General features: G+C 34.4%; 1 protein-coding gene across 4 annotated transcripts in view; it reads left to right on the top strand.

Annotated features, from left to right (window-relative positions):
• HLTF (helicase like transcription factor) overlaps window positions 1-12425 on the top strand; it is a 64149-nt gene that overhangs the window by 27008 nt on the left and 24716 nt on the right. For 2 of the 4 annotated variants that reach the window (XM_024556311.4, XM_053918242.2), the window contains exons 9-14: window positions 1814-1889; window positions 3237-3327; window positions 5700-5779; window positions 5862-5906; window positions 6773-6859; window positions 12033-12127. In XM_024556311.4, coding sequence (XP_024412079.1) covers window positions 1814-1889; window positions 3237-3327; window positions 5700-5779; window positions 5862-5906; window positions 6773-6859; window positions 12033-12127 — 474 coding nt within the window. Of the gene's footprint in view, window positions 1-1813; window positions 1890-3236; window positions 3328-5699; window positions 5780-5861; window positions 5907-6769; window positions 6860-12032; window positions 12128-12425 lie in introns of all 4 variants that reach the window. The other 2 variants (XM_024556310.4, XM_024556309.3) reach the window with 1 other exon arrangement.

Here is a 12425-nt window from a genome sequence, read left to right as displayed (position 1 = left end):
ATATTTGTATTCAATTTCTGATAATTAAATTGAATTTGCTTTATGAGAAAAATAAATGTCATTAAAATGAAGCACTATGTTTTGTTCTGACCTGAAAATTCAAAGAACTCAAAGTAGGAAATAACTAAGCAAAAGATCTGTGCAAAAAAATATTTTTAGGCCTCTAATTTTTTAGATTTCAAAGCGGTTGCACATCAATTTCCTGGCACTGCTTATTGGGATCCTGTTTTACTAATTTCTGCACTTAGTTGCATTTCCTTCTTTGTACTTTTATTAGGAGTTTAACTTTGTTTTAATGTCTGAGATTCAGTTTTTTACCTTGAATAAGTCCAATGATTTATGTCCTGTTCTTTTTACATTTGGTTATTAAAACGGAAAAATAGTACCTAAGACTACTTACAACTGCAGTGTCAATTACCAATTTAAAACTTACCTATTATCAATAAGGCTTTCCCTTTTTACCCCAAGATCATCCATGCATACATTTAAGGTGTTGTGTAGTTGGAAGGGTTTAGGATAGTTTGCTGCACATTAATTGAAATTGAAGCTGAAAATGTGATTTCTAACTTAGAATTTATTGCAACAAAAATTCGAGTGTTTCAAGCAGATTTAGATATTCCAAGCTTACATAGTAAAATATTATTGATTTAAATTTCATTAGAGTGTAATATGATTGGATATGTTAGAGTTTGTAGAAAATTTATCTTTCAACTCTATGGAGAAAAAGCTTGCTGAACAAAATAATTTTATATAAAAAGAATAATATAAAGGACATCTTTTATATGTGGATAAACTTTTAGATCATTTTTTCATATTGATTAAATGGTTGTACTAATTATTGAAGAAGATTGAAAAACATTTTTTACATTAGTTCCTTGGAGTTAATGCTTTAAAAAATTAGTTATCTAAAATAACTCTTCTTGCTACATATCTCTGAAAATGTTACATTTTGGATTTTTTTTATACCATTAAAAGGGAATGGATCTTCTTTCAGTCACATTTTTAGTGAATCTTAACTGTAATGGAATTTTATGTTTAAAACTTCATGTTTTTTAAATTAAAATTATATCTTATTAGCCCTAATTTTCTGCACAGATTACCTGTATTTTTTCCTACCAATTGTCCTCTCCACACTGAGGTTTTTAATTTACAATATGACAACATACCTTATCTTTCTTTTTAAACTGCAAGAATTAATTTAATTAAACCCCATTTTATTTGTCATTTCTACCTACAGATTCAAGAAATAGAAGTAAGATGAGAGGAACGCTTCTTTACTACACTCAGTTAAAACTGTTTTCACGAGGAAGTATAAAGTTTTGCTTTCATAGATGCTTGTGTAGTCATGTGTATACATCAATGCATTTTGAAACGAAAGGGTACACATGAAGGAAAAAGGAAAGGGTCAGGACGACAGGCAATGGCAGCTGCATTAAAGAACTATGATTTACCGTAGGGACTCTTGTTTTGAAAGTTTGCAGTCTGAGAATTCCTTTTAATTCTAAAGTAACTCCCATTTTATGAATGTTTCTCATAGTAACTGATAGGCCATTTATAACTGACATCTGCTTTTTGTATTTCTTTTGAAAGGTAAAGACCAACTAGTTTTATTTTTGAGATACCTATGGAAAATATGATAATGAATTTGTGTAGTTTTCCTTTTTACTTAATGTACCTACCCCCTTGGCTCCAGGATAGGGTAAGAATTTACATAGTCTTTAATATGTAAAGTAAAGCAATATAATATAGGGTGCTTTTAAACTTACTTAAAACTGACAGTAGTACTTTGTAAGAAATATGCCTTTTCACCCAGGAATGTAATGTTAATGACGAATCTGTGAAACTTGGAGGAAACAATAACAGTGGAAATACAGATGAACTAATCAAAGGTAAACTTTAATTTTTAATACGACTCCATATGTTATTGAGATTTTTCTAATGTAATTATGTAATTCCAGTTCTGGCTTGTACTATACAAAAACTTCAGATCTCTTTTTCTAAAGAATTTCATGAGTACTGGTAGTCAGGAAAAATTCCATCAAGGAGGTAATGATGGATCCAATTGGGTGGTAGTACACCAGGCAGAGAACTGAAGAAGAGCATTTTTGGCTGAGAAAAATATCCTGTGAAGGACAGTAATAAAGCAAAACAAAAACCCAAACCATAGAGCATATTTTGTTCTGGGACCTCAGAGTGGTTTATGGTATTTATAATGTAATGTGCATGGATAGCAGCAGACAAGGAAAGAAAGGTAGGTTAGAAATGAATTCTGAAGTCAGAGGAGAAATAAAGAGATCTCTGGACTTAGCAGTTGTTAATTTCTAAAAATTAATTTTTGAAGATTGGTTAGAGTAGAACAAAGTATTTTGAGATGAGTATAGTAGATGAAAAATTGGAAATACAGCTGTGTGCTATTTGTACTTTCGTATGTTTGAGCTAGGAGCGAAAAATAGAAAAATAGTTGGAAAGGGATGCAGAATTGAGGGCTTTTTGGGGTCTGTTTTTTTAGTTTAAGAAAGAAATCTATGGATAGGAAGATTTTGGATACAATGCAGAAAATAATTTGTAGGTCTTTGGGAGAAAATGAGATCAAGGGGATAAGTAAATGAATTAGCATTGGATGGAAAGTATGGTTCAGGGAAAATGTAGATAATTGAGGGAGTGAAAAGGTAGAAAAACTGGGAGTTTATAGAAGATGACATCTGATTTTTTTTTGTAAAGTAAAGCAGGTCATCTGCTGGGAGTATAAAGAGTTAAGAATTTAGGCAGAGAATCCAATGTAGATCTTTCTGGTGAGTAGGCAGGGAGAGACTGTGTGGCACATAAAAGATTGGTTAAGTGACACAAGGTAACAGCTGAGACTTGAAAATGTAAATTTATAATTTCATCTACTTATTGTTCATTTTTTTCTGGCAGCTGTCAGCTACCTTGGTACAGCAGGAAATTCAGCCAGTGTGGGGATTGGTTGGATGACTATAGGGAAAGAATGGGTACAAAAAATTCAAGGTACTTTTTAGTGAGTAAACAGTAGAATAGGAAATAAGTAGAGTAGATGGATAATTGAAAAATCAGGAATGAAGATACTACGAAAGTTATAATTCAACAAAAAAAAGTAACAAAAACAAGAAAAAGAAGGTTGTACTATTGAGTTGGAAAACCAAAGTTTTAGGAAGGATGCTGCTAGTCTAAGACTTTACTAATATTTTGTATATTTGTTATTTTCTTTGAAATGGAAGGATCTACAAGTAGTGGAGAACCCAGTATTTCAGATGTTAAGGGAAAGAATAAATATCCCAAGTCAGAATCGTCTAGCTCCCGTTCCAAAAGGTAAACTCTTATTATGTTTTTTTAAAAATATTTTATTTATTTTATTTTTGGAGAGAGGAGAATCGAGGGAAAAAGAGAGGGAGAGAAACATCAATGTGTGGTTAGTCTCATAATTTTAAACACCATCTTGTTACAGAATGGACCCATGGGGGGTGACAAAATACTATTACCAAATGGACCCCCCCTTGTCTCCGGGCTCCCCTGTTTTAGGTTCGCCTTGCCTGCCACCACAGAATTACAGCTCTCAATGTCAGAGACTGGTAAAAAGGAAAGGAATTATTTATTCAAAAGTTATTCAAACTTAAGAGTAATGACTTAATGTCTTCATTGAGCTCCCCAAATCCCTTAGAATACCCACAAAGGCACACAGTCTGTCCTTCCCCCCTTTGCCCAGTCCAGGGTACTGTATCTCAGGAAAAGAAATAGAAGTCTATGACTGAGGTAGCCCCCGGTTCCCCTCAGTAATCTGCTTAGCTGGCAGGCCTCCCTTGGTTCCCAGCACCATCAGTTGTGTTGCCACCGTGATCTTCAGTTCTTAGTCCAAAATCCACATGGCACCTTCTCGTGGCCCACCAGCAAGAGTTCTTTCACCCCTTTCCTTCCTGCAGCATCTCTCCTGCACTCTTCCAAACTGCTAAGAGAGAGCTCTGTATCCCTGCTACATCTTGCTTTCCAGCTTCCCAAGCTGCGTGGCAAAGGGAGCCCCAAAGCCGCACGGTTCTCCCTGTCTCACAAAAAGCCGAGTGGTCCTTCCTTTCTCTAAGCTCTCACACAGGCACTGTAACGGGTGGGGGGTTTATTATGGTTTGATTGTGTGTAATATATTTATTTAAACTCTTTCTCCATTTTTTATATATAGGAGAGAGAGAAAACCATTATATCTGAGTTATATAGCTCTTTTAAATACATTCTTTTACTTGAAAGTGACAAAAATCACCATGAATTGGGCAGGTAGGCAGTTCTCCTTTTCAGGTGAAGAGAAGTATTATTATAAAATAAGTGAATTGGTAATTTTTAATCATTTGCTTTCTACCACTTTTTTCCTGTTTTTTAATGTAGGAACTAAGATCTAGCTTCTGGATGTTCTGTTTTTGTTGAGACTTTACAGTGTTTTCTTTATGAATTTGAGGAGATGAAAACTGACATATTTATTGGATGGCCTGACAGAAGCACTCTTTGCTCATCTCTGTACTTTCTCACTTTACTTTTAGTGAAAATAAGACATGATAAAGTCATTTGCGGAGAGTATTATATTAATGTAGACTAGAGGGAATATTTGAATAAAACACATAATGCCCATCTGATTTCAACTTGATTCTATTAACTTTATAAGTTTCATTTACCCTCTGAAGTAGATCTAAATACTTGGCTTCTGTTATATTGTATTGTACACCATCAATATCTGCTGTGTAACCTCAAATCTGTTAGCTCTTTCACCAACAGAAATCTCAAAACTGGGCCTCTGTTAATGGTTTTCTATCATTAAAACCTGCCTGTGCCGAGCATAGAATCAGGACTCATCAGTTTGCCTCTCATCTTAATATGAAATCTGACAACTCTGAGCTGACCATGAAACTGATTAACAGACCACATATGATTGAAGGGCATAGAAATAATAATAATAATAATAATGAAGATGTGGGAAAAACTAAAAATAACAGGTGTGTTAGATGCCAACACACTTATGACATCTAATACATATATACTTACAACAGGCACTATTTTAGGGGATTTATTTGTACTAACATATTTTATCCAATGAAATGGATTGTATCTTTATTTTTCAAATGAAGAAACTGAGGCATAAAAGACTATTAGATATCTTACCTGAAGTCACATAGCAAATAAGTGGCAGAATGGAGATTGAATCTGTGCAGTATGACTCTAGAGCCCATTGTTCCTAGGCACCTAAATACTGTACTGTACTTTTTCTCCACAAAATTTACAGTATTTTTGTATTGTGAAAGAATTATATTTTTGCCTCTTAGCTGCTTATTTCATTGTATTGGAAGTGTTTTCTTTGATAAGAGTCATTTCTTTTATTTTTTTTGTCCTGGTTTTATGTAAGTGTTTTAATTTAATTGAGCTCAGTATTGAAATTATTATTTTAGAATGGTTTTATTTTACTTTTTCAAGTTTATTTTAATGGTAGTACTGCATTTGGTATAGTAAATGTATCTGGTTAATGAAAGCAAAATGCTTTTAGCAAATTTGACTCTCATTTGTGAAATAAAAAGTTTCACATGAATTTTATGCAAAATATAAGCAAGGGAAATACAAGAAAGCATTTGTATTGTATTTTAGTAAGCATGTTTTTATTTAAAATCATTTTGTTTTGGGTTCATGAAAAATTTACATATACTTATTTTTAGAAGAAAAACTGCTGTCCAGTATATTGAAAGCAGTGATTCAGAGGAGATTGAAACTATTGAATTGCCACAGAAAATGAGAGGTAATAGAAATGTATTTGATTTGATCTGTGTTTTATAATCTGATTTCCTTCTGTGAGCATTTTTATATTTGGTTGTTTGTAGGCAAACTGAAAAATGCACAATCAGAGACAAAAAGCAGAGTAAAAGGTATGTATATACATCTCACTATCTGTTATCTGCACTTAAAAATTATTAAAGAGAAACCCCATTGATTTGTATCTCTCAGGCTTTGGAATTCTTTAGTAATAGGTCTTAAACTTGACTGACTGCAATTTACATTTTAACTATTCTTGGAGGGGTGTTAAATGAATGAGGCAAGCAAATTGAAAAATCAGTTTCAAAATAAAATATTTAAATCAGCTTTAAACAAAACAAAATGATTTTTTACTACTTACAAAGTGACTTCAATAAAACCTTATATCTGTCTAAATTGTAATTTCAAAAGTAGGGTGGGAATATGTTCTTGGAAATTATTATTCACATTATCATACAAATGTAAGAATAAACTGAGTATCTTTATTTTTTCCTTTATTTTAAAAATACATGCTGTATTTTTTTTTCCTCTAAATCAGATCACATTGTATTCCTAATTAGTTGACCAATTGTATTACATTTAGAAAGTAACTGATCACTATTGACTGATTTGAAAATTTGGCACCCTTATCATTAAAAGTCAAACACCTGTTTCCTTGAAAGAATTCTCCTTCCTCCTGGGAGGTGAATCACTTTGTATATGGCTGCCTGTACTTTCACATCTCTTCCTGAGGAAAAGCAACAGTTTATGATGAATGAGTGCATTCCTTCTCTTAGCTGGAAAGATATGCTTCGTGTCAGAAGTGGCAACATTTTTTTTTAACCAGACATTATTTTATTCTTTTTTAAAATAATATAAGCTCTTAAGGTAGTGTGGAAGTGGTATTCTATTTTCTATCCTCAGAAAGTACCTGTACCTAAGCACAGGAGAGAATTAGTTTTCAAATATCTTAATGATTTAGTGGATTTTACTTCAGCAGGATCTTCTAAGGTTGAAGAAGATGCAGAGTTTGCATGTGTGCTTGCTTCATCTACTCCTTCAACAAAAAAGAAAATGTTGAAAAAAGGTCAGTAAATCTGCTGGGGTTTTTTTAAGCTTTTTTTTTTTTTCTATTTTTTTAGTTTTGCATATTCTCATATTTCTCTGGTTCCAGTTTTGTATGTTGGGCAAAATCATAAAATCACATTTACCCATCATTTGGAGCACTTACCTCAATGTTCTACTAATTGTGTGATCTCTTATTATGACCCTGTTGGATGTGCGTATGCTGACAGCAGATTTGTGTCTGGTTTGGCTCATTGCTATTTCCCTGGCACTATAACAGCACTAGGGGACCAACAAATGAAGGTTCTGTCTTGTTCCAAAAAGGCTTCTGTGAATAAATAATACATGGATTAAAACCTTACATTATATTTCATTAACTGGCAGCAGCTGTCATAGTTCTCTTCCTAACTCCATTTTTTCCTGTCCTCAGGTTAAGAGCCTCACTTTTTAAAATTTTTCAGTGAAAAAAATTTAATGACAATGAAGTTATAAACCATATAAGAAGTTTAGAAAGTAGAGAAAAGAAAAAATACACAATCCCATTTTTAAAAAATTGTTTCAATGTGTTTTCCATCTGTTACTTTTTTCTATTTTATATATTTTAGTTAGGTCAAAAATCAATGGGAGATGGTCCCTTATCTGAGTAGCAGGTGTATTTCTTGTAGTGAAGGCACAGAGTAATTTATAGCTGCTTTAAAACTTAAATTAACTTGAATTAATTTAAATTATAATAAAAATTTACTTCTTGGTATAAGTAGAATTTGCTTTTACTTCAGAGTATTAGTGATTTTTATTATTTATTATAACTTTGTATTTTGTAATTGATAGGACAACAAATAGCATTGCTAAGGAGTCTAAATATTTGAGATGGAAAGAGGTTGAACTAGGGTTAAAGAGATTTGGGACAGGTTATATCTCTGTACCGTACTCTCTTCTATTTTACATGTTGGAGATACAACAGATAAAATTATATTTTTGTGGAACTTATGCTTAATGATGGAGAAAACATAAAATTAATGAATACATAATTATAGATAGTAAGTGCTATGAAAAAAATAAAGGATAGTGAAATAAAGATCGACTGAAGGAGCCTGTTTAGGAAGGTGATGTTTGAGTTTCATTTTTTTGCATGTAGCTGTCCAGCTCTCCCAACACCATTTGTTGAAGAGGCTGTTTTTGCTCCATTTTATGCTGCTGCCCCCTTGTCTGTATTAATTGACTGTAGAGACTTGGGTTTATTTCTGGGCTCTCTATTCTGTTCCATTGGTCCATGTGTCTGTTCTTATGCCAGTCCCAGGCTGTTTTGGTTACAGTGGCCTTGTAATGTGGCCAGTGTACAGTGGCCTTGTACAGCTTGATATTAGGTATTGTGATCTCTCCTGCTTTGCTCTTCTTTCTCAAAATTGCTGCAGCTATTCGGGGTCATTTATGGTTCCATATAAATTTTTGAAGTGTTTGTTCTATATCTGTGAAATATGCCATTGGTACTTTAATAGGTATTGCATTGAATCTACAAATAGCTTTAATGGACTAAAAAAACTATGGTACATTTACATAATGGAATTCTATGCAGCAGAAAGAAAGAAGGATCTCCTACCCTTTGCACAGCATGGGTGGAACTGGAGAGCATTATGCTAAGTGAAGTGAGCCAGGTGGTGAAAGACAAATACCATGTGATCTCACCTTTAACAAGAACCTAATCAACAAAATGAACAAGCAAGCAAAGTATAGCCAAAGACACTGAAATTGAGAACAGGCTGACCAGAGGGGACAGGGAAGGGGATAATGGGGGAAAATGGTGAAGGGTTTACGAGAACAATTACAAAGGACACATGGACAATAACAAGGAGGGGGTGGAAATGGGAGGGAGGTGGGGAGGGCTAGGGTGGTGGCGAGGTCTGGGGGGAAAAGGCAGAAAACACTTGAACGACAATAAAAAAAAAGTGATGTGTGAACTAACACAGAATGATGAAAAAGAGCTAACTTTTGGTCTAAGAATCAAATAATTAGGAATAGAAAATGTAGGCATTTCAGATTGATGATATTTGATGCCAATTTTAGAAATTTTGAGAAATGTTGAGCCTTCAGTTGAGGTAAGATTAAGATAAAATTGAAGTTCACACAAAAAGTCCCTTTCTGTTGAAGACACAGAGCCGTAATACAGGAGATAAACTTGGAAAATCATAGCTATGATAAAACCAAAATAAACATTTTTGGAAGAGAAACAGCATAGAAACAAAAATCAGTGAGTGGAGGAGACAGAGCCATATATTGTAGTAAATAGTGATTTCTTTCTTTTTTTTTTTTGTTAAAGTCAGAATCTGACATTTATTTTAGTCCATGCGTGTCCCACCCATTATTTTATTTTATTTTATTTTATTTTATTTATTTATTTTTTTGTTATTCAGCTACAATTGTCTGCATTTTCTCCCCATCCCTCCACCCCATCCCAGCAAATCCCACCTCCCTCTCCCACCTCTACCCTCCCCCTTGATTTTGTCCTTGTGTCCTTTATAGTAGCTCCATAGACCCCTCTCCCCACTATCCCCTCCCCACTCCCCTCTGGCTATTGTTACATTGTTCTTAATTTCAATGTCTCTGGTTATATTTTGCTTGCTTTTTTCTTTTGTTGATTATGTTCCAGTTAAAGGGGAGATCATATGGTATTTGTCCCTCACCACCTGGCTTATTTCACTTAACGTAATGCTCTCCAGTTCCATCCATGCTGTTGCAAAGGATATAAGCTCCTTCTTTCTCTCTGCTGTGTAGAATTCCATTGTGTAAATGTACCATAATTTTTTGATCCCTTCATTTGCTGATGGGCACTTAGGTTGCTTCCAGTACTTGGCTATTGTAAATTGTGCTGCTATGAACATTGGGGTGCATAGGTTCTTTTGGATTGGTGTTTCAGGGTTCTTAGGGTATAATCCCAGCAGTGGAATTGTTGGGTCAAAGGACAGTTCCATTTTTAGTTTTCTGAGGAAATTCCATACTGTTTTCCACAGTGGCCTCACCAGTCTGCACCCCTAACAACAATGTACTAGGGTTCCCTTTTCTCCGCATCCTCTCCAACATTTGTTTGTTGATTTGTTTATGTTGGCCACTCTGACCGGTGTGAGATGGTACCTTACTGTGGTTTTAATTTGCATCTCTCTGATGCTAGTGATGCTGAGCATCTTTTCATATGTCTCTGGGCCCTCTGTATGTCTTCCGTGGAGAAGTGTCTGTTCAAGTCCTTTGCCCATTTTTTAATTGGGTTGTTTGTCTTCCTGGAGTGGAGTCATGTGAGTTCTTTATATATTTTACAGAGCATTTAAGGGGGAGCTAACCCCCATCCTCCACAGATTATTTCAGAAAATTCAAGCAGATGGAAGACTCCCAAACTCATTTTACGAAGCCAACATCATCCTAATCCCCAAAACAGATAAAGACATAACAAAGAAGGAAAACTTCAGACCAGTATCACTGATGAGCATAGATGCTAAAATCCTCAACAAAATATTGGCAAACCACATCCAGCAATACATTAAATAGATCATACACTGTGATCAAGTGGGATTCATCCCAAGGATGCAAGGATGGTACAATATTTGTAAATCAATAAACATAATACACACATAAACAAAAGGAAAGACAAAAACCACTTGATCATATCAATAGATGTGGAAAAAGCATTTGATGAGGTACAGCACCCATTTATGATAAAAACCCTCAACAAAGTGGGAATAGAGGGAGCATTCCTCAACATAATAAAAGCCATATATGAGAGTCCTACAGCCAACATCATACTCAATGGACAAAAACTTAGAGCCTTCCCACTAAGATCAGGAACAAGACAAGCATGCCCTCTCTCACCACTCCTATTCAGCATGGTATTGGAAGTCCTAGCCACAGCAATCAGACAAGAAAAAGCAATAAAAGGCATCCAAATTGGAAAGGAGGAAATGAAACTGTCACTGTTTGCAGATGACATGATAGTGTGCGTGGAAAATCCTATAGACTCCACTAAATAGTGATTTCTTAAATAAGACACACAAAAGGCATAGGAAAAAATTAAATTCAACATTCAAAATTCCGCCATATGCATCAAAAGCCACCATAAACATTGAAAAAATTTAAGGCTGAAGGAGTTATTTGTGATAAGTATAACTTAGAGAGGATTAATATGTAGAATATGTAAAGAACCGTCTACAAGTCAATTAGAAAAAGACAATACAATAGGGGAATAGCCATTAAGAATATAAATGTACAATTCTTGAAAAGAAAACCAAAATAACCAATAAACATAGGAAAATATATGCAGACTCAGTCATTGAGGAAGTGCAAATTAAAGGAACAGTAAGATAACATCTCACCCATCTTATTTACAAACATTTTAAAATCTCAGTGCAGCAACAGGAACTGTCATGCACTGTAAATGGGAATATTAATTACAATGGAGAGCAACTAGACCAAATATAATGCAGCTGAAGATAGACCACTTAACTGTATAGATTTGTACAAGGAGACATGAAAAAAGTTTTTATTAATGCATTATTTTAGTGAAATATTGGAAATAATGTAAATGCTGCCCAAAAGGGGAATGGAAAATAAAATTGGATGGTGTCTGCATAAGCTGCCTGAGTGTCCTCACAGCGTGGTGGCTGGCTTACCCTAGAGAGAGTGATCAGAATGAGAGTGAAAGAGCATCGAAGGGAGGGAAGCTGCATTTTTATAACTTAATCTCAGAAGTGACATGTTTTATTGATCACACAGACCAACCCTAGTAGAGAGAGTGGGATGGGACTACATAAGGTTGTGTCTGTCAGGCAGTGGATTACCATTGGGGCCCATCTTGGCATCTGGCCACCACAATAGTACAAATTAGGAAAATTGCATAAAAACAAATGTTTATATTAATGAATAACTTAATGAATATCAGTAGACATTCCAAACATCCTCCTGTGCTTCCTTCCAATCATAATCCTCTGCCTCCCCTTATGAATAGTCACTATCTAGATATTTAGTTGTTAAAAGTGGCAAGGTTAAAATGTAGTTACTGTCACTTTATCATAGCTGGAAACAGAAGTCCATCTGCTTCATTTTAGTTCTTCCTAATTTCTTTCTTCGTAGAGGCATTTTAATGTCATTTCTTCATTGACTTCACATATATTTGTGAAAAAAATACCATTTGTGTCACTGATTTTTTCTTTCAGGAGTATCTGCAGTGGAGGCTTCAAAAAAAACTGATGTAGAGAGACCAAGAACAACACTGATCATTTGTCCACTTTCTGTGTTAAGCAACTGGATTGTAAGTCTTCACAGCCTTTTAAAAATGTGAAATAATTTATATGTGTCTTATATGATAAAAATCTTCTGTTAAAGTGTCATATACTGAGAGAAATATGTTTGGTCATCACTTTATATTGAAGTTCAAGTAATTGTTAGGTGAATTGGAGATACTGCCAAATCAAAACAATTAAAACTTTTTTTTAATCCTCATAGAGGACATTTTTTCATTACTTAGAGAGAGAAAGAGAGAATGAGAGAGAATGAGAAACATCAGTCAGTAATCTCTCTTATGCCCCCCAACTGGGGATTGAACCCAC

This window comes from Desmodus rotundus, chromosome 2 (genome assembly GCF_022682495.2).
Source record: "Desmodus rotundus isolate HL8 chromosome 2, HLdesRot8A.1, whole genome shotgun sequence".
NCBI lineage: Eukaryota > Metazoa > Chordata > Mammalia > Chiroptera > Phyllostomidae > Desmodus > Desmodus rotundus.
Note: the sequence above shows the minus strand (reverse complement) of the source record. Positions and strands in the feature narration are given on the sequence as shown.